At 34.1% G+C, this 22,940-nt stretch overlaps 1 protein-coding gene across 1 annotated transcript in view; it reads right to left on the bottom strand.

Moving 5' to 3' along the window:
• Window positions 1–5,613: 5,613 nt before the first annotated feature.
• LOC150103071 (voltage-dependent T-type calcium channel subunit alpha-1G-like) overlaps window positions 5,614–22,940 on the bottom strand; it is a 156,787-nt gene continuing 139,460 nt past the window's right edge. Inside the window, exons 28-32 of the mRNA XM_090398087.1 lie at window positions 20,339–20,488; window positions 16,722–16,843; window positions 11,517–11,765; window positions 10,761–10,890; window positions 5,614–9,891 (exon numbers count right to left, since the gene is read on the bottom strand). Of these exons, the coding sequence (XP_090254213.1) occupies window positions 8,894–9,891; window positions 10,761–10,890; window positions 11,517–11,765; window positions 16,722–16,843; window positions 20,339–20,488 (1,649 nt within the window). The 3' untranslated portion in view covers window positions 5,614–8,893. The remainder of the gene's footprint in view (window positions 9,892–10,760; window positions 10,891–11,516; window positions 11,766–16,721; window positions 16,844–20,338; window positions 20,489–22,940) is intronic.

Below are 22,940 nucleotides of genomic sequence, written 5' to 3'. Positions count from 1 at the left end.
AGTTTTTTTTTTTTTTGGGGGGGGAGGGGACTAGATGGGAGAAGCAAGTATGCTTTCATATTCCCCGTTATCTGTGAAGGACAATGTAAGGGTAGGGCGTTATTGAGCTATGATCATGGTAGGAGGGGTAACAGCAATAGCCGAGCATCAGTTAGAACTTCATTGGCTACAGCATTGCCATCCATTACCTTCCCTGGGTATCCATTTTAGTCGCCTCGTACGACATGCATTAGCTACATTGGTGCTATTCTTATCCTGGCCACCACAATGGGAGGACGGCAGTTCGAATATTGTCATAATTAATTGTAATATTATGATCATGGCAGGGGGGGATAACAATAGCAGAGCCTCGGTTAGAGCTTCATTGGATGCAGCATTGCCATCGATCACCTTCCCTGTGTGCCCATTTTGGTCGCCTCGTACGACATGCATGGACTTCAATGGAGATATTCTTATCCTGGCCACCTCCCCTTGTGGTGGCCAGGCAGTTCGAATATTGTCATAATTAATCGTAATATTATCATACAAAATATTTAAAGGTGTTTACTGTATTTCAAGATAATTCTCATAATAATCTAGTGATACCGTAAATCATTCTACTATTTCATATATGTATTTAATAATTTACAAATAATAACATAACCTGTTATGTAGAGAAATCACACAATAGTAAGATGTAATGTACTGTGTCTGTGAGTGTAGAGAGAGAGAGAGAGAAGGGGGGGTGGTTGGATTATATATTTATGAGAAGATCACTTTGATTTTTCCATTTTGTATTTATTTAATGGGTTCTGTGTTTGACTTTATATATTTTTTCACTTATTACTGTCGAAATCTAATTTATAGACCGTTCGAAAATTTTTGTGAAATCAAACGTTAACTATAACATATTGCTTTAAAAATTTTTGGTTAAATATGTTATTGTAACATTATGATACGAAATATTAATTTAATTTAGTTACGGTATTCATTTAACTGTAAAGTAATTTATACGATTGTAACAATATCCTCCCCCATTGTGGCGAGACCTTTATTTAGCAGTCGACTGATCCGTGATTTTTAAGAACATTGTGCTAATGTAATAATTAATCTAGTTTCATTAACTTATTTCAATAACCCGTAACTGATAATAACAAAATGATTATTTATTAATATTAATCCGTCAGTCCTTTAAAGGGCGAAGCAAGAATGCTTTTCATTTCCCCCGTTATTTGTATCTGTACAGGACAGTGTAGAAATAAGGTGTTATTGAGCTATTAAAGCTCTGATCATGTCAAGAGGGTAACAGCAATAGCCAAGCCTCAATTAGAATTTCATTGGCTACAGCTTGCCATCCATTACCCTCCCAGGATGTTTTTTTTCTCCTTGTAACCCAGTTAAAAAAAATATTAATCCGTTAGTCCTTATAAGGACTGGCTTAAAGGGGCGAAGCAAGAATGCTTTTCATCTTCCCCGTTATCTGTATAGGACAGTGTAGGGATAAGGTGTTATTGAGCTATTAAAGCTCTGATCATGGCAGGAGGGTAACAGCAATTGCCGAGCCTCAGTTAGAGTTTCACTGGCTGCAACATTGCCATCCATTACCCTCCAAGGGTATTGGATTGAATGAATCAGTCACCGCATCTCAGGGTCTAATCCGTTAGTCCTTATAAGGACTGGCTTAAAGGGGCGAAGCAAGAATGCTTTTCATCTTCCCCGTTATCTGTAGAGGACAGTGTAGGAATAAGGTGTTATTGAGCAATTAAAGCTCTGATCGTGGCAGGAGGGTAACAGCAATAGGCGAGCCTCAGAACTTCACTGGCTACAGCATTGCCATCCATTACCCTCCAAGGGTATTGGATTGCATGAATCAATCACCGCATCTAATCCGTTACCTTTTTTAAAATGCTATTGTAGTATTTTGATATGAAATAATAAAAAGTGTACTTAGTTTTTTTTAGGATTTTAGAAGTTTTTAAAAGTAATTATTAGGTTAAATGCAAAATAAAAAGTAAAATATTAAGGTAATTTTTTATATAAATCATAATGAAAAAACACTGCAATAAAGAGCATTTAAAAATAGTACGTTTAATGCCATCTTCACTTCAAACTAAACCAACCTAAATTATATAGTACAGCCAATCAGAAGGGATTCTGTTCATTTTACTGTCTTAATTAGTTTTATACCATTGATACAGTCAAGTAGGCAAATCCGTAGAATGAAACGTATATTTTACTCTGAGAGTTTTGACCTCTTGTTTTCATGCAGCAGTGATCATAGAAACATAAGAAAACTTACAGATAAGCGGTCCCAGTTTCCTATTTTCTTTTTTGAAAAAAAAATCTTTTTTTTTTCACATCGAAAATAATGATCTACATGCACAGTATTGGTTTTTCTCAGCTTTAAAATGGATCAGTTACAACGAAAAATTGACTATTTGCAACATTTTCAGACGTTTTTTGCTGTTAATGGTTCCATATCGATGATGTTGCCCGCTTTAGTTTTTTCTCGGGTCCGACTGCACCTTACGACACTCCGAGAATACATTAATGATATTTTAGTCTCAGTCAAGCAGCGACCTCGCACAAAATATTTCCTTAACGATCCTCCACCCCCTTTACTGTTATCCAAAACACGTTTTTCTTCGAGGCCGTTCCAAGCGGTGGGGGAGATTCAGAACACATTCCGCAATCTGTCTGGAGACGTGTAAATGGCGCCTTGTGTCTGCTTACCCAGCTTGTTTCCAGTCAGGAAGCCTTCTATCTCGCTGTTCACTGACATCGAGAGGAAGGCACGACATTTTCTTTCACAAATGATGACAAGCTGGGAAGGAAGTTTTGTCATCGTTCTATGTGACAAAGACACCCATTAACGATTTCCAGCTAAAGATTAAGACTTAATGGACAGCAATGCCTACATGTAAATAGGAATGTCAATTTTGATTACACTAGGAGCAGCATAAATTTATTTTCTCTAATATTACGCCTTTCCCCCCACTTCGGTGAAGGGATAAGTGAGAAAATGACATGAATAGAAGTAACTTAAAATTACTTGTATTCATCAGGATCAGTAGGAATTTAAGAAAAACTGTCGTATATTTGAAATTCATTTCTTGCTATCTATAGCATTTCTAGGCGTTAGTTTTTTACCCTTTCTTTTCTTTTTTTTAATTAGAAAAGCAATCGAATTACCCATACTTAGCGTACTTTGAATGATTTTATATCGCAATTTGATCAAACATTTAAATAAATCAAGTAGTGTTGGGATCTGTTGTTGACACAATACAGTTTTCATTATATTTCGTTTAGTTGCTCTTATACCAGAGACATGGACGTTACATTGGTGTGTTCTAAGGATCTTTTGTTTGCTTCTTGGTCACAAATATACATCTAAGCTATTATGACGATCAGTTGTTTTAATAGCTGTCATACACTAACATCGGCATTTATTCCGAACTTTTTCGTGTTAATAATTCTTGACTGTCAATTGAATTTAATTCACGGAATTTATGAACTCGTAGCATTACCCAAAACTATACAGTTATCATCGCCAGTTAAGGGAAAGTGAATTTGTCAATATTATCAACCTATTTCATTGCTTAATCTCGACTCTGTCTGTGTTGAAAGTGGTTTGAACGTTTAATATTTCAATTAATCCTGGTTTACGTATTTGGTTTTTTTTTAAATCTGATGTCATTGAAGCGGTTATATATACGCTTTACTGTTCTGTATTGTAATTGTCGATTACATTCCAGCAATTTTTTTAAGTTGTAGCTATGCATTTCTTAAGGACATTCGTAGAATATCCTTAAGAAATTCCTTTATGACAATAATAGATGAAATTGCCGGCCTCTGAATGAGGTGATAGGTTTTGTTTTTTTTCCTCCAGATTTACGAGAGAGTTAACATGATTAATAAAGATGTATGTGTGTGTGTGTGTATGTATATATATATGTGTATATATATATATATATATATACATATCTTTTGAAATAAAAAAAAATTGGTCGGTCCCATACGAAAATAATGAATACCCCCCTTCTCAAAATAGTCAAATTAACCAGAGGAAACAATTACTTAATTAACAAATATAAATGTACTCATCCGAAATATCGCGTTTTTATTTTTTATAACCACGTCTACAAAAATAATTGTTCCATATAATTTGAAATAAAGACTAAGAGACGCTTGAAGAATATTTAAAGGTTTTTTTTTATATTACACACATCAAGACAGGGTGTTCAAAGCTGAAACTGAATAAGCATTATGCAAACAAGAGAATAAACGCATAAATGCAGTGAGCACGCTGAAATAATATTGAATTGCAGTCCTTCATTTCACCTTTTCTATACCCTAAGATGGGCAGAGTTCCATGATTGGGATCACGGCATTTTAATTCAGCTGGTGTGCCACTCCTCTCTTCTGCTGCTAATGCTACAAACCGGCTCCGTGAACACAGAGCTACATGCTACTGTTCTGCTGAAGAGTAGCCTGTAAGAACTACACGCATCGGGATTTGGTAAACAAAAAATAGATATACGTGTAAGCAAAATAAACATTTCTCGAGACATCTCATATCCAATAATTCAAAAGGTTAAGAACTGTTAACTATATGTTAATTACATTTGTGCAATTTCCTATAATGGGAAACTATATAAAACAATATCAGTTGTCCAGTATGGTGCAAGCATCAATTTGTTGCTAAAGAACTTAGAAAAACGTTTTTTTAAAGAAATATTATTGATTTAATAGAAAAATAAAAGATGACATAGAATTATAATAATAAATTAGAGAAATTACATACTCTCTATAGTATGGAATTTTTTTTTTATGAAGTAGCGCAATATGCGCATGCGTAGTACAATATCATTTCCCAGTTTTCTTCAGTGTTACTCGTGGCTCAGTTAGCATTACATCACAGATTCTACGCATTGTTGAGAAACACCAAGAATTGTGTTATTTGCTTTTTAATTTGGGTATAAGATTGGTTTGTTAACAGAATCTTTTTCCGGTTGACCTGCGATGAATTAACTAAAGTAAAACTTGTGAGATAGTATATTACAAAAATCAGCTGAAATTATAATGTTACAACATTTAAATATTTGCACAATACTGCAGGTTGCAGTAATACTAGCATTGAGTAATTATGTGTTCGTATTTGAGCAGTTCTCCCTCTCTCGTTTTCCCATTCGCAAACAGTACTATTTAATCAGTGGTACAAAACTGACATCAGTTACTCAAAATTTACTAAAAATAAAAAGCATTTTGTTTTAAAATTATTCTGTATCGATATTTTACTTTTTAGAAAATAATTTTTTTATCAGAAGCACTGATAATTCTATACGCCTTATTGTTTATTTAATAAATAAGCTGATAAATATTTTGATGTTAATATTTATATACGAATATATAAAATCTAATATAATATATAAGTTTATCATTTTAAAAATGATGGAAAATTGCATCATTTCTGATAAATGCTGTAAAACAATGCTTGACGGTGTTCGGTTTACAGTAATAATAAAAACACCTTTAAAGTGTATGTATAGTGTAGACAAAGATAGCGTAGATTGAGTGGTATGTTCTTGCTGTGGTTAGCTGAAAACAAAAGGAGACAAGACACATAGATAACTGAATAGTGTGAGAAATGTTTTACTGGCAGTCATAACGGCCAACACAAAAATACATTGTCATTATTATCACCATGGGGTGAGTACATTATGAGATATCCCTATAAGGGCGTACCTATGACAACACAAAGAGCAATGTGAAGTTAGAATGAATCGGAATGAACTCCTATTTAGCTTCAGTCGGTGGTCCTTCATTAGTTAAACTATAGAATAATGATCAACAAGGCAGTTAACAATACCGAAGCACATAGAGACAAAGGGTCATTCATCTGATTCGCTCAACAAAAATCCTTCTAATTTCCGGAAGCCAGTTACAGAAATGATAGTACAGCATGTATGATTAGTCTAGAATACTTCTTTTAAAATATTCATTAACAATATTTACAATTTTTTGAAGAGATTGTCAATTGACGTATTCACCAGCACATTAGCCTGTGTGTAAACATTAACACATGTATCTTTCTACCGTGCTAGACGTGAGTATGCTGGTTCAGTTTTGTACTCCAAAACACACACAGGTTTCCATAGCAACAGTGAGTTTCTATAGTTTTCGTACATATACCTCTGGAAGCAGAAATAACATCAGCGGAAGTACTGTAGAGAAGCGAAAGAGACAGTCTTCTCTAACCTTGATGTATCCACAATGGACTGAGTTTAAGGCGAATTAACATGTTCCGGATTCAGAACACAGTGTGAGGATAATATTGGGGACATAAACTTGAAAATACGGATTTCATTTGTTTTTTTAATATATATATATATAAATTAACTAGTTACGCTACGTTTTTTAACTAAGTGCATATACTCTATATTTAGGTGTATGTGAGTGTGTGTCACAGAAAAAGGAGTGTTTTGACAATTAATGATTCTAAGCAGGATTTTAGTTCTGTTAATCAGGTAAATTTTAATCCGAAAATGCAGTATACTTAGATTTTGAAGTATTCTATCTTTGAATGATAGCCGAGCATCCATAGGTCTAACACTTTTTTGTACGATTTTAAAAAATATATATTTGATTTATGCTCATAATTAGAAAAAAAACCTCTCTTTTCAGTCTATTCATTCACGTTCAAAAACATGATTGCTAGATTAAACGAAACATTGCCCGTTATTGAATATCAATTTTAAATAACGCTATTAAAGATCAGTTAATGTCAGAAAATAAACTCAACTCTGAAATTTGTTGTTATCAATATCACTTTTAAATAACGCTATTTAAAAACCAGCTAATGTCAGAAAAGAAACTCAACTCTTTGACAACATTAAGCCATTTAACTCATATTTATAATCAGTTATCATATAAAATGTAGGTGTTGAACAATAGTTCAAGTTTTTTCTCTAACTAATGTGTATAACAAAGCTCTAGCCAGTTAAGAAAAACTTCATAAGATATACCAAATATTTTTGGAGAAGATATTAAATATATTTGTGATAAGTACTTATAATAACAAACTTTATACAAAGAGGATGAATACTTGAATCTTATGTTATGGATTTTGTATATCCAAATTTCCAGCATTGGGATATTTCTACCAAGAACTGATCCAAGAAAAATTTGATATTCATTTGTAGTAATATCGAATTTACATTTATCGATTTTTCTTAATATCGATAGTTATAAATTTTTGATTAAAATCGAAATAATTGACCAACTTTGTATTACTATGTAATACATGATAAATGTTTCCATATCTTACATGGTAATTTTGAAAACATTTTTAAAGATGGGAGAATGTTAACAGCATTTAAAAAAATTTTAACAACAGAACTTTCGAAATCTACAACAAATCTGTGGCTATACTTTCATTAAAATATTTCATGATTAGCTTTTTTTTTTCCATAATTGCTTGCCATGGTTGGGTTTAAATAATTCAGAACCCTGCTCTAGAGACAATTCAAGCTAATTTAAAAATTAAATAAGTAGGCTTGATGCTGTCGCGATTGAAAGAAGACAAATATTCTTCAAAGTTTTTAATTCCAGATAAACTTGTTCTAATGGAAAATATCAAGAAAACAATTTCATTGTTACGAATCTGTTCTGGTTGTTCGATTTGAAAGTCATACTGAAGATGCCCTTGTCACCAGGGCGAAAGCGTATGAAAGAATCACAATTACACTTTCGTCTTCGTTCCTACCAAGATATTCACGAAGTAAAAGTAATCTTTTTCATGCATTTAAAGAAAAGAAAATTTCCAGAGATAATTTTTAAGAACTAAGAGGTCATTTGACTGTTCGTATCGTTTTAATAAAGACGTTCGACAATTTGGCATCCTTATGAAGCTTTTCTTTGCAGCTTAATACATTTTATCACAACGACAACAAATAAACATTCACTCACTAGACAGTTTTGCAAAACAGAATCTATAAATATGTATGAAAGTATACAGCAGATTTAGATACAAGAAGTGATATGTATCATATTCCCACGCTGCCATCAAATAATATTTTCAGTATCGACATGACATCATTAACTGTGCTCTTACTGACTGGGATGCATGCATTTTTGAAAATGAAATGGGTTGGCAATTGGCTACCAATAAAAAAAAATCACGCCATAAGCAAACAGAGTGCAGATTTTTCTATTATGGGATTAATTATGAAGATTTTCCCGTAAGTATTTTATATTTTAGTTCAGTAAGAATGTTTATTTTATTATGAAAAATTCTAAATGAGTCAAACGTTTATCGTAGGATTAAATATGTTTGGAACGTGTTATTTTTGTACTCGAAAGAGGGTTAGAATATAATTAGTCTGCTTCGCTTTCCACCTTAAATACAGTGCAATAAAAAATTGTGAAGGGTACGTAGAAAAGGCGAGTACAAGATTTTGTTCTGTCGAATTTGTTCAGATATATTTTCATTTAACATTTCTTCATATATATTCATATATACATAAATTACACTATTTTACAAAAGTCACCGGATGACAAATACCCCTCCCGTTTTTTTTTTTTTTTGCATTGACTAGTGCATCCCTTTCACATGTGACCTCGACCACGTTGGGGAATAGGGTGGGATGAGCGTCATGGTCAGGTGGTACAAAAAAGACCACTAAGGCTTCGTTTCATTTTAATTTTTAAAATATCCTTGGTGTTGCATTTAAATTTCCCCTACTATATCCACAAGTGTGCTAGAAAACAGCTATAGTAGTGCCATCTATTGTCGGTAATATATACATATAGTTTACAATAACAAATACCACATTGAACAATACGTGGAGAATGGAATCTCCTGCCACGTCCCGTCCGTCGACAGACACTTTTCCACCTAATTGTCTTTGCATCGTTAGCAGTTCTGCGAAGACGACGGCTCTTGAGGGGTCGACGGAGAAGGGGGATATCTATCACTTTCTGCTAGGTCTGGAGGTAACCTTTGACCTCCAACTACGAGGATTGCTTTCTGGGCATTTGGGTCAACTAAAAGCACGTCGTCTTCCTCGCTAGTGTTGTCGTACTTGAATGGCGACTGTTCACAGAGCGATAGAAGTTCCTCTGAATCGCCGCCACCATCGCCCTCCACAACTTCGGTGCCAGACAGCGTTCCCGAAAGGGTCGTCGATAGGTCTTCGGACGTCGTCCACGAAACAGTATCGAGCCCTTCCTGAATGCGGAATTCCGGATAGTTTCTGAGCAGTTCGTTCGTCGAAGTCACCGACTCTTCTTCGTCCGTGAACGAATGTTTGTCGTGAAGGTCACTGGCGGTCTGGTCCGATTGCGCACCCAAAGAGTCACTGCTATCGTCACTGATCACGATGGAGATGTCCACCTCGTGCTCGCGCACCACTCCGTTTTCGTCTACGGTGGCAAAGTCCGACGTGGCACCGGCGTAAAGCTCGACAGAGGAAGACGAGGGAATCGATGCTTCGAATTCTGCCACGATGTCTTCGTGCAGAACGTTTCCGACCCGGTTGGGCGGCGCAGCGGTTTTCGCACTGTCCGTCACCGGGAACGGTTCGTCGAACGACCCTTGCATCGTTGTGCCGGAGGTGATAGTCGACCTCTGTGTCGTTTCGACCGGGGCGTACTGATCCGGAGAACACATGGTGATGACACTGGTGACCAGCGGGAGAGGGATGGAGCTGAGATCTGCTACCGCCACCTTTTTGACCGTTTCGTCCGGAGATGCTTGTCGTAAGTTGATGTTACTAATCGGGATCGAGGAGGTCACCGCTGGAGTGAGGCTCACTAAAGGATATGCGTTTGTCGAAGGAACACTTGTTAACGGATCGAACATAACGTCGGTGATCTCGATGGTCACTGCTGCTACGGTCACATCTGGGCTACCTGGAAGACCAAATTTCAAAAGAATAAATACGGCCCCAAATTTTTACAAGAATTGGTGTGCATTTATTATTTCCACAGCAAATGCCTACACCTAGCATTTTCCATTGCGTAATAATATTAGAAGAACGAAAAACCAATTTCTAAATTCTGTGAAAAAATGAAATATATCTAATCAAAATACACCTTTTGTATTCCAGACCAATCCCTTTATAATTTACATATTTTCGTTTTTAATGTGATTCTACATTCATCCTACGAAATTCTTTTTCACTTTCAATAAATGCTTTAAATACATATTTCCCTGCAGTTTTTAACAAATAAAAGTTATGCACATTTTTAAGAGATAAATGGCACAAAAAGTTTCATAGCATATTAAAGGTTTCCTTACTCTACTTAATCATTCTTAAATAAAATAAACGAATTATAAACAGTTTGTTGTAAATTACATTATAAATACTGTACATAAGTGATGTCACAGGTATGGTTACAATTATGAAATATTTTTATTTTATTTATTTTTATTTTTTTGTGATTTACATCGCCGAAAGAGAAATTTATATATATATATAATAGAAATATTTTATAAAAAGACTAATTAATCAATAATTAGTTTTAAATTTAATTGTTTTTAAAAGTAAATTTTAGTCATGAAAATTTTAGTTTTTTGAAAAATAGAAAACAAATTGGTTGCAAATACAGAAAACTAATTGGCTGTAAAATTACTTATTTTAACTGAATATAACTTATTTCCTATGCCCTTAAAATTCTGATTTAAGCACAAAATGATTAGTGATAAATTTCTGTTATTTTATAAAGTTAAGGAAGTATATGTTGAGAAAATAGTTCTATTATAGGAACTCATAGCTTACCGTTATCTTTACTATCGCTTTTACCATTCTGGAAAGTGAAGGTGAAATTTGCTGGTAAGGATGACATTTTCACCAGCGGCCGGTGTACTGCAGGTTTAGCATGATGCCTTTCTTTTTTCCTATCACCTCCCTAGAAAAAAATGCGTACTTTGTATACATTGTAGTAAAAATATACAATAGAGAAAAAACGACATACGATATTAAATAGTTTACATATGCTTAAAAACTAATGGTAGATAATGTAATGCTAATAAAACTAATGATGACAGTAGTCAGTTGCCTAAAATTTGATAAAACTGGAACTATTTTTTTTAATAAGTATGTTTTTATAAAATTAAAATTTCTTAGTTTTTAATAAATTTATAAAATGGTGGATAGAGAACCTCGCGTTATTACATTGAAATATATTTGAGTTTAAGTTATGTCAGCTTAAAGATTGGGGCACGAAACCTATTCATACAAGTTCGGATCGCATTTGAAACAGTGGGTATGAATTATTGACAAAATGGTACTCAAATCGCACCTTTAATAGTTACTTCCGTGTATCAAAACGGTAATTTGTACACGCGGGAGATTTCCAAATGCTTCGAGGCTATCAAACTTTGGGAATATTGTCAGCTGCTAAAAATAATAATACATAACTGTGTGCGTGAGATTAATAAGACGTTTCTAGCATCACCTACACAGACATGCATCATTTTATCAGTGTCACTGGGAAACCCATTATGGAGAATCGTTTCATCGATCTTCAATTACCTTCTTATGAGTTCTTCCGGCAAACTCCGCGGCCAACTCGCGTTCTATCTCTGCATCCATATCCATGTCATCGTCCATTTGCTTATGAGATTCTTCCAGGTGTTTCATGAGGACTGCAACTACAACATTGACGAGTACAAATTGCGCCATCAATACGAAGACAACGAAGTAGACTGGAGCGATAACAGATGACACGCAGCAATTACGAATGCAGTCACTCGAATGATCACATGTCTCTCTTAGCGTGTCCTGAAATTAGTGATCAAACAGACGAATGTTGAATAATTATAATAAAAAAATATTTTAAATAATGTTACTTATTTTTACTTATTTTAAATTAAAACTTCATTATCTCAATCAAATTTTAATAAAGTTTAAATATACCATTACAAAAAATGAATGCATTTCTTTTTTAGGTTAAGGGATATTACATCCTATATTGTTTCATGGGTGTGGGATGAATGTCAAGGTAGTGAGTAGAATGCCCTTGGAGGGTAATGGATGGCAATGCTGTAGCCAATGAAGTTCTAACTGAGGCTTGGCAATTGCTGTTACCCTCCTGCCATGATCAGAGCTTTAATAGCTCAATAACACCTTATCCCTATACTGTCCTCTACAGATAACGGGGAAGATAAAAAGCATTCTTGCTTCGCTCCTTTAATCCAGTCCTTATAAGGACTATAAGGAAATCAGTGCGCAAATCTTGTCAATGATTTGTGCCCTGTTAATGCATTCAGTTGTTTTTTCAGATTAATTTTATCCATAGAAAAAATGATGAAGAATTTCAGCCCAAGAAAAATAGTTTGAAAAGGGTTTTTTTTCCTGCAAGTATATATCTAACTGACCTGTGTGTGCGAGTCTTTTTTTTGTGTGTGTGTCAAAATAGAAAGCAGCGACAAGCTGTTTAACGCAAAACGTGTGGTGAAACAACACACAATACCAAGTAATAAATAAATTTGATCACCTGGCCAGTTAAATCAAGGTTGTTATTTACTATTATTGAGTTCAGATTTCATTTATCGAAGATTAGGACAGCAGAAAGAGAGTACTCTGATGTACTCGACAGTAGATTGCACGAAATTGACTTATCAAGTTTGGAAGCGAAGGCTTTCGATGTAAATGGTATCAGCTATTTTTATTTTTAATTTTTTTATGGAAAAGAAATTTAATTAAAAAAGAAATCAGACGAAAATGAGCTTGTTACAACGCTAATGATATAGTACAGAATAAACAAGACAAATACAGGATCGGTACAGATAGTTTATAAATTCAACCCTAGCGGGGGCGGCCATCTGTGATTACTAATAAGAATTTGAGATAACATCTGAAAAAGACAAAGATGATAACGGTACGGTATGATTCTACATTTATTTCGATGTTACATAATTTATTCATTGATATTTGCATAAAGCATACTCTAATTCATCATTTCTAACTTCCATAGGGCAGTTGATAAAAATCACTCCTTTTGGACATTGTTGTGGATTCTAATTTTAAAATATAAAAAGCATACTAATTATAACGAGAGAAAGACGACCCATACTTCGGTTAGAACATGTAACAATTTTTTTGTGTGTGTGTGGGGGGGGAGGAGATGGACCGAGCCCTTGACTCTTTATCCCTTCATCTGATTGAAGAAAATGTGTCGATGAGGTGTTATTGAGCTAAACGTTCTAGTCATGGCTGGGTAACGGCAATAGCCGAGCCTCAGTTAAAACTTCATTGGGTACAGGATTGTCATCTGTTACTCTGGGTCTCCTCCTTCCATTTTTAATGATCACAACCTAATAATTTTTTTGGCTAGATGAGTGAAGTAAAAATGCTTTAAATATTCCCGTTATCTGTAAAGAAAATATATGGATAGAGGAATATAGATCTATATGCTCTGATCATGGCAGGAGGGGTAACAGCAACAGCCGAGTCTCAGTTAAAACTTCATTGGCTACAGCATTGCCATCCATTACCCTGTGTAAACCCATTTTAGTCACCTCGTACGACATGCATGGTCTGCAGTGGGGGCTATTCTTATCCCGGCCACCACACGGGATATATCCTATCCTAACAAAATTATATATAGTCTTTATAAGGACTGGCTTAAAGGGACGAAGCAAGAATGCTTTTCATCTTCCCCTTTATCTGTGGAGGACAGTGTAAGGATAGGGTGTTATTGAGCTATATAAATATCAAGCTCTGATCATGGTAGGAGGGCAATAGCAGAGCCTCAGTTAGTACTTCACTAGCTACAGCATTGCCATCCGTTTCCGTTGCCCTCCCAGGGTACCCATTTTGGTCGCCTCGTACGACATGCATGAGCTACATTGGGGCTATTCTTATCTCGGCCACCACACGGGAAACCCCCTAGCAAAATTATCAGTTAGTTCATTTATATAGTTAGATAGGGCTAAATGGCCTCGCCTACTCCCGTATACGGGAATAAAAAGGCGTTAGCCGATTTTTTTTTCATTTATATATATAGTATAGTTATATTATATTTATTTTAATATGGTATTATAGAATTTATTTAATAGTATTTTGAATAAAATTTATAGTTATGAAGAATATTATAAAATTTGTACTATTTTATAGTTCCTTTAAAGATATTTATAAATAATGTTTTCTGCTTTAGAGTTAGTGATATCTATTATAAGGTATACTGCAACTGATCATAAATTGTCTGCTATCCTTTTGTTTAGTAATTCGAAGAGTGCGGTATCTACAGATGAATTTAATTAGATTTATGTTGAGGAAAAGAAGCGACGCGTGCCTGCAGAGAATGATACATCACAGAGGAATTTAATATAATACTTCACCTCTACTTTTAATTTCTTTGTGATGATCCCGACTACCTGAAATGGTTCTTTTTTTTTGGTTTTCGCCATAAAACATTTAAATTGCTTGTATTAAAATATTCCTTTCATGCCTTTGTAGCAACATAACGGCTGTTCTGGAGAAAAGGGATAAACAAATGTCACGCATAACTATAAAGATTCCATATCGATCGCAGTTGACTATGTCGATTTGATCACATGTAAATTTAAAAGGAATGCAATATAGCTATTTTTTACGCTTTATTAATAAAGGACAAAACTTTAAGGGGAGGGTGCTTCGTTATTATTTGTATTTGTTCTAATAAGTAAGAAAAATGAAAACTGCTACTTCCTGATCCAAGGAAAAGTCGTTATGAGGTGCAGAGACAAAGAAATTCTTTCGTTACAGAAATTTTGAATTATGTCTTGCATCAGAGCTTGTTGAGGAAAACGTGGTTCCTTTCAAATGTTTATGAGGGGAATTGTGAATCCAATTGGTTTGATGGTTTATCGATACATTATACTTTTAAAGTTAATATTCCCATTAATCACGCAAATTCTGCCCACATCTTTTGATGTCATACAATCCCAGACCATAACACTAAGTGGGTGTTTCACGGTATGTGTAATGCAATCAGGATGCAGATCTCCGATTCTTCTCCTTACGTATTTTATGACTTCACTACCAAACAGGGAGATTTTGGTCTCATCACTCCAAATAACACTGTCCCATTCTTCCGCTGTCCAGTTAACATGGGTTTTAGCCCAGTTTAATCTTTTCAACCTTTGTTTGAGAGATAAAAATGGCTTTTTCATGGAATTCTAGCATTTAGACCAAATTCCTGCAGTCTGCGCAAACAGTCCTTGCACTCAACTTCACATTGTATTGAGCCATTTCATCTTGTATACACCCAGATGATTTTCTTCTGTCACGCAGGTACTGTCTCTCAATTCTTCCATCATCACTTGCTGTTGTGCACCTTTTCCTGCCTTTACCAGTTTGGTTTTAGTTTTGGTAGTAACTGAATCTCCTCATACCTCTTCAAAAATTTAGAAATGCCACCTTTGGTTAAGTTTCCACCGATGTTTCTTCTAATTTCTTAATAATTGTAGCCTTGTTCACTTAATAGTACTATTTTACATCGCTTTATGGGTGACCAGCCATTTGCTGGTCACCCAGAAAACGTAATAAAATTAAAGAAATGGTGCTCTGCGCCATTTCTTTAATTTTATTATGTTTTACAAGATCACTAAATGAAAGAACATAAAAAAAAACAATGAACTTGATAGCACTCATATGACACACACTGACAAATGTCCTCCTCTCAGCTCCAATACATGACATCAATAGCTGAATCGTACTGTGACCCTATTGGCTCACTGCCAAAACATGATGACATCTGATTGGCTCTCTAAACACTCATGCTCATTGTCTACATTCAAATGAAGGAAAGCTACTTCATATCATCCTAAGCAAGTTGTGCTTCTTTTTTTTCTGCTTATTTAGCTATAACTTTTCATAGAATACAGATAATTGAACAAACTTTGTTGCATTACATTCTTGATTAAATTGTCTTTCCATTTCCAATAGGAATGATGAAACAGGTTGAATTGGTGTGCTTTCATTGCATCTTTGGATGACATTTGTTTTATCTAAAATACTGGGTATTAGATTATTTTAGCCTTTCAACAGTCTATTTGTTTGATCCATTCATTTTGTAACGTTAATTGGTTCTGTATTGGGATTTAAGGCTCTAAAACATTTTGGAAGAGTTCTTTTAACTCTGACTAGAGATAGTTTTTTTTTTTACTAAAAAATAAAAATGCTGTCACGACTTGAGGGTGGAGACGGTTTATTAGTACGTTCATATCGCCAAATTACACGGTACTGATGCCATCAACGGAATGTTCGATGAAAATCGGCGACTTGAATTGTATGCTAATACTTAGTGCATCCATCCATGATACTAATAATAGTCTAAGGATTTGATAATCCGTAAAACGTAAATCTAAAGACCAAAGTTATAATGTTATCAAGCACTTCAGCGCTCCAATATGTTAGGGAAAAGTTCCTGGCAAAATGAAATTCATTCAATATCTCAAGACATCCATGCCGTAGTGGAATTCGAACCCACTATTATCGGTTGAAGAGGGAGAGATACTATCCATTCGGCGAATCTGGTCAGCAGTTTAACTTAATGTGTATACAAACATTAATATTATTGCTTTTTTTTAAAAAAAAAAATCTTGTTTTGATACAAGCTATTTAAAAAAAAAGTAAATTACAAATGTGTCGACCATCAAATACTCAAGTACACAAATTTCACTGCAATTTTTTTCTCCCCAAAAAATTTTTTTTTCTTCAATTTTCACTTGAATTTACAATAATTTGTCTTACTTTCATAATACCATTCCAGTTATCGCCCGTGGCCACCCGAAATAGAGTGAGAAATGCCATTCCGAAATTCCTGAAGTGTGCATGTTCTCCAAGACCCTGACAAGGATAGTCTTCGGTGCATTCTGTGAAAATGAGAATATCACAATAGGCATCAGTACAATACAAGAAACATAATAACGTGGACAAGTTTAACATGTTCATTGCCTATCGCGCGATGCGAGCTCTCACCAAACGACCGATCACGCGTTATCACGTGGACGTCGCTAACTAAATAAAAAAATTTGGCCACCACACGAAATTCCAATTTTCAGCTTGGCAATGAAAGTGTTAATGGAAAACACTGAAAAATTAGCAACAACATATTTGCAATAAAATTTTATATTGAAAACAAAATAAAGCCAAATATGAAAATGAATTATTAGATCGAGAACAAAAATTAACTTCATTATTGAATATCAAAAATTGAAATTAAATCATAATATCTCACGTTAATATCATCAGAAACGAACAATAATCATGTTAAAATCTCAAATGGTAATAATAATAATCGATTATTAACATTAAAATATCAACAGCTTTATAAATAAAGTATTAAAGTTAGTAATATTTTATTATCATAAATACACAGATGCTTATTATTATTACAACGATTTTTGAAGATGTACCACTTTTATGAAGCCCCTTAAGATTAAAAGCAAAAATAGTTTCGAATCAACACTTATTAATATACCGGAAGCCATCAAATGAATACCAATAGATCTCACATCATTGTTAAGTGATCTGGAACTGATATTGTAACGAAAGAGAGCTATTATACTTGCACATCGTTCCAGATATTTACAATATATAAATTAATTTATTAAAAAGCTTCAATTTTATATAAAAGCATTGTATTATTATTTTAAAAAATATATATAATGAAAATCCTAAGAAATTCAAATTATAGAAAAAAATATTTGATCATAATTTTATACACCTTTTTTATAATTTTTTATTTTGATTAGAAATAATTGCTAAATTAGAAATTTGCTACAAACGTAATAATGTATAAAGTATGCATCTCTTTTTGTGAGATGCGAGTTGAAGGATGCTATCCTATTTGAAATGTACTGATCGATGGGGTAAATTTCAGAAATTGATAATGAGAAAAGCAAGCAAATCAAAATTACGAGATGATTATATTAAGTATAATTTAGAACTTTGTAATTTAATGCAATAAAAGTGACTTCATAATTGATTAAAACTTTTGCTTTCGAATAGTAAAATACAAGAATCTCCTATGCAACATAATCAATAGCTTTATCTAATCTTTCGAGGTTGTATAGACACTCACTACTTAAGATTTAGGGATGTTTATTATTCATTTATGTATCATTTGATGTCCTTATAAGAACTGTTAACTTGTTTCCCTGTAAAGAAATCATGTGACATTTCCCACACGTTTGCATGAAAACACAGCAGGAAGTATGAGTTGTGTGTGACAGGAAGATAAACACTAAATAGACTTGCGTGAGTAGCAAAGATTGCGTTGTTTCACACGAACTGCTCGAGTCATCTGGCACCAAACACACTCCGTATGGTGGTAGCATTTAACTCGCTTAAATAGAGTGACACTTATCTCTCGCTAGTACTGTGTCACGTCAGCACAGTACATTACATAACTCTCCAGTCCACCATTTATGAAACTAGTTTTCTATGACATCCATTTGTACTTGAGTGGAAAGCAATGTTGGGCCCATTTCTTGATTGTGGTTACTTCATAGATGCCATTGTACTTGTTTCTGCTGAAACGACATTAGCTGTAGTTATGTGACGCGTGGAGAGTAGAAATATTGGTTTAACGATCATCTACTGCATAAAAGTCTGAAGTCGGTTACAGCCCTTCCGACGTTTGAAAATAAAGTCAATTAAAAGAATAATTATTTGTCTAGATTTATTACATTATTCAAAGCTATCAACACAGATATTAACATGTTTAGTAGATACACACTGGCAAATATTTGTTGCCTTGTTCCCGAATACTTTGAAGATTTGGATGATTTTTTTTCTAAGTCATTTCAAGTCTCCAATAAACAGCATGGTTAGACTCACACCGGGAATTGTAAAATTCATCTATCATCTTGAAGGGCTTTCAAAAAACATTAATCATTCGGTACAACTATTATATATTTGGTACGAGAGCTGGATCCTTCAGAAATAAAACACCTTTGATTACATATTGATGAATATAAATAGCAGAAAGTAATATTCAGAAATGCAAAACGTAAACCATTCGTATTGGTGTGCAACAGATGCTGACAGTGTTGTTAGGAAATATGGTCAAAGCAACTTAGGATAAGAAGCCACTATATGAATTGGGTGTTATCCAGTTCCTGTTTTGCTGATGAAAAACCTGAACTTCACATCCTAGAGGGAATTTGCGTCCAAGTTTAGTCCAAATCGGCAACATTGACTAAACTACGGAAGCTTGCAGCATCTATTAGCAGATAGATTGTTTCACTAACTCAGAACAATAACTGGGCATCCGCGTTGTTTTTTCTAAGCTTTTGTATACTAACGTGGAAAACCAATGTGTCGACCCTGTATCTCAAGAGAAGTTACTGTTAACTTCCTTTTGAATGCCTCGGCGATGGCGTGATACAATTGATGTATGTTCATTGTATTATGCTATCATTCAAGACATTCAGAAGGAAGTGAACAGCACTTCTCTTGAGATACAGGGGTGGGCATATCGGTTTTCCACGTTAGTACACAAATGCTTAGAACAAAATAATGCGAATGCCCAGTTATTGGGTTAGCGTGGAACAGTCTTGAATGAATAAATGCAATTGGTTGGTTGGTTTTTCCTTCAAAAATTTAAATTGGACTTTTACGCAATGAGTTTGACACTCTTTTCCTCCAAAACGGGAGGGAAACAAAGTAGAAACCACCCTCATTGAGCACAATTAAAACGAGTTAACCCTAGAGGTGCACATAAACATAACTGAACAAAGGTGATATGAGCTTTGCATCAAATTTATCTACCTTTAATTTTTTTTCTCTTCCAATTATTTCTCACGATTAAACGTATTCTAATCCCCGGACCGTGTTTTCCTTTCTTGTTTTTCAGCCTCACACGTTGATAAAAAAAATCGAGTCTCTAGCAGTGAGCATCGATCATAATTAATCAATTCATGTTTAGGTAATTTCACAAAGTAATTGGTGTAGCGTTATTTCGACTGTGCATAAATAGAATCCCTAAGAAAAGAAGCGCATCACTTTTATTATTTCTGGATATCATAAATGGATACTGGATTTCATTAATAAAGAAAGTAATTGTGATTTTTAGGCGGACTATTTACTTTCCATTTATTTCTGCTTCTTACTGAAAATGCGAATGGGTGCAAAAATTCGCTACAGTTGCGAATTTATTGTCGCTATTGAACACACACACAAAATGTACGAATTTTGAAACAGCCAATTTAGAGTATCTTTCTTTAACACATTGGTAATAACTATACAAGTAGTTATGACTACATCGTGAACTTTATCAACTATGCCCGACACTTGTTAGGTGGATTTTTTTTCTGTCACACCAACATTTTTCATATTTAATCACAAATCAAACCGAAACTTACCCAGTCTTCCGAATAGTTCGACTCCAAGCGCTGCAAATATAAAGAAAAGAAGGAAGAAGAGAAGGCCTAGGTTTCCCACTTGTGGCAAAGCTTGCATCACAGTATCCAAGAGGGCGCGGATACCTTTGGCCATCTTTAGTAATTTGAGTACTGTTGAAAATAGACAGAATGATTAGTGTTAAAACAGTTTTATAAATTCATGTTTGTAACACTGATATCTAAATGCATGAAAAAGCTATATTATAAAAATTATTCTTTAGTTGAATATATATATATTTTCCCGAAATGAATATACGGTTAGATATTTATTAACATCCTAATTACAAAGCAAATTAATATAGTGTGCGAGAGAAGTGAGAGCGTATCAGGCGTCTGTGTGTGATACTGTTCATATTGTGATATTTTTCAGTGTATGCACTGTTTTATAAAATAAAATCAGAGCATAATTTCAATACAAATTGAACCGGTTTTGTTAATAATATATATAACTTTAATGAATTTATTATAAGATAGCAATAATAAAATATTAATTAAATTAATCTTTAAACTGTTGTTATTAAATAAAAAAAACTTAATATGCCATTTTATATTATTTATCTTGTAAATATATATTAGACAGACCTGTTTAATCAAACCGTAGGTGAGATGCGGTGAATGATTCATTCAATCCAATACCCTTGGAGGGTAATGGATGGCAATGCTGTAGCCAATGAAGTTCTAACTGAGGCTCGACTATTGCTGTTACCCTCCTGCCATGATCAGAGCTTTAATAGCACCTTATCCCTACACTGTCCTCTACAGATAACGGGGAAGATGAAAAGCATTCTTGCTTCGCCCCTTTAAGCCAGTCCTTATAAGGACTATAAGGATCAAACCGTAGTTGTAATGTGGTAACGGATGGCAATGCTGTAGCCAATGAAGTTCTAACTGAGGCTCGACTGAATAACATATTATCCTTACACTGTCCTCTACAGATAACGGGAAAGATGAAAAGCATAATTGCTTCTCCCCTTTAAGCCAGTCCTTATATAAGGAACCGTAGTTTGCTCGATGCTGTATAGCAGGGGTTATCAACCTTTTTCAGTGGCGTACCAATAAATAAATAAATATATATATATATATTTAATTCATGATATTAGATGTACCAATAAGATAGTGGCACGCGTACTATAGGTTGAGAATCCCCGCTGTATAGTATGCATTAATTGTTTCCTCACTGTTGAAATATTCTACATTGGCAACACAGATTCATCCAATAGTTGGTTTACCGTAGAAAGCTCTACCAAGGGGTTAAAATGCTGAAATTTAATAATCGGTTATTATATTAATCTTTGCCGATTCCAGCTGGTTTATTTGTCGATAGCATATGAGATATCTCTCCGCTAAAAGGGTAGTCATTCTCAGAATATACGTTATTTAATTATTAATTTTCTATAAGTCAATATTAACCTAATGATTTAATATGTTAACAAACATCGGCTCTGATATTATATTCGTAGATCTATATTTTCCGATTTCTGAAGTAATGAAAAATTTAGACTTCCAATCACAGACAACAGATATCCTCCTAAATGCGAATCGAAATTATTTATGATTAACAAGAGCTAGGTGTTTGCTTGTAAAGCATACTGTAGTATAATAATATTGAGAGGCTCATTTTTCAGATTAGACTGAAGAGTCTCAGATGGCCGCAGGCCAAATAGATGATCAGTTGCCAGCTTAAACAATATTTTAATTATTACTTTTAAATCCAAATTTATTTAAATAATTAATTGTTAAATTTTATGCAATTTATTAAATATATTTTATTTATAGTAATTTTTAAAGATACCTCTTTTAATATTTTATGAATCAAATTAATGAGTTACCAGATGAAAGCCGTAAGCGCTTAGCGGAATTAGTAAAGCATTTATTTATCCAACCGGAATAATTTTTAGGAGAAACTTTTAACAGATGAGTAAAAAGCAATTTTATAAAACATTTCACCCCTAAGCAACATAAAAATTCAATGATTGTGTTGTCATTAACTTTGCACTTTCAAATCTCATTCACGGAATGCGAAGAACAGTGATAAAGTAATTCATATATAATTAGCCCGCTACTAAAGATGTTTGTTGCCTCAGTTAAAACTTCATTGGCTACAACATTGCATCTGTTACCCTCTGGATTAACTACTTATCAACTATCTTGTTGTTCTTAAAAGAACTGGGCGATGGACTGAGTCCTTGACTCTTTATCCCATCATCTGAATGAAGAAAATCTGTGTGGATGGAGTGGGTAACGGTAATAGCCGAGCCTCAGTTAAAACTTTATTGGCTACAGCACTGCCATTTGTTACCCTGGAAGTCCTAAAAAGGACATTCTCCACTCTACCTTGTTGTTATTTACTTAAATTTAAGAGATGAAAATTAAAATAGGTGTGCGAAGAACTAAAGTATTTTTAATTTTTTTCTTTAGATATAGTTTTAAGAATACCTTCTAAATTCGCCTAATAGACCTTAGACCAGTGGTTCCCAAAGTTTTTTGATTTTTGGCGCCCTTGCTGAATCCAGGTTTTCCCAAGGCGCCCTATATGTCAAATTCTAACAAGTACACTTTGCGA

This window comes from Typopeltis vanoorti, chromosome 9, assembly GCF_054136105.1.
Source record: "Typopeltis vanoorti isolate ZY-2024b chromosome 9, IOZ_Tvanoo_1.0, whole genome shotgun sequence".
NCBI classification, from domain to species: Eukaryota; Metazoa; Arthropoda; class Arachnida; order Uropygi; family Thelyphonidae; genus Typopeltis; species Typopeltis vanoorti.
The sequence above is the reverse complement of the archived record's forward strand: the minus strand, read 5'-3'. Positions and strand labels throughout refer to the sequence as shown.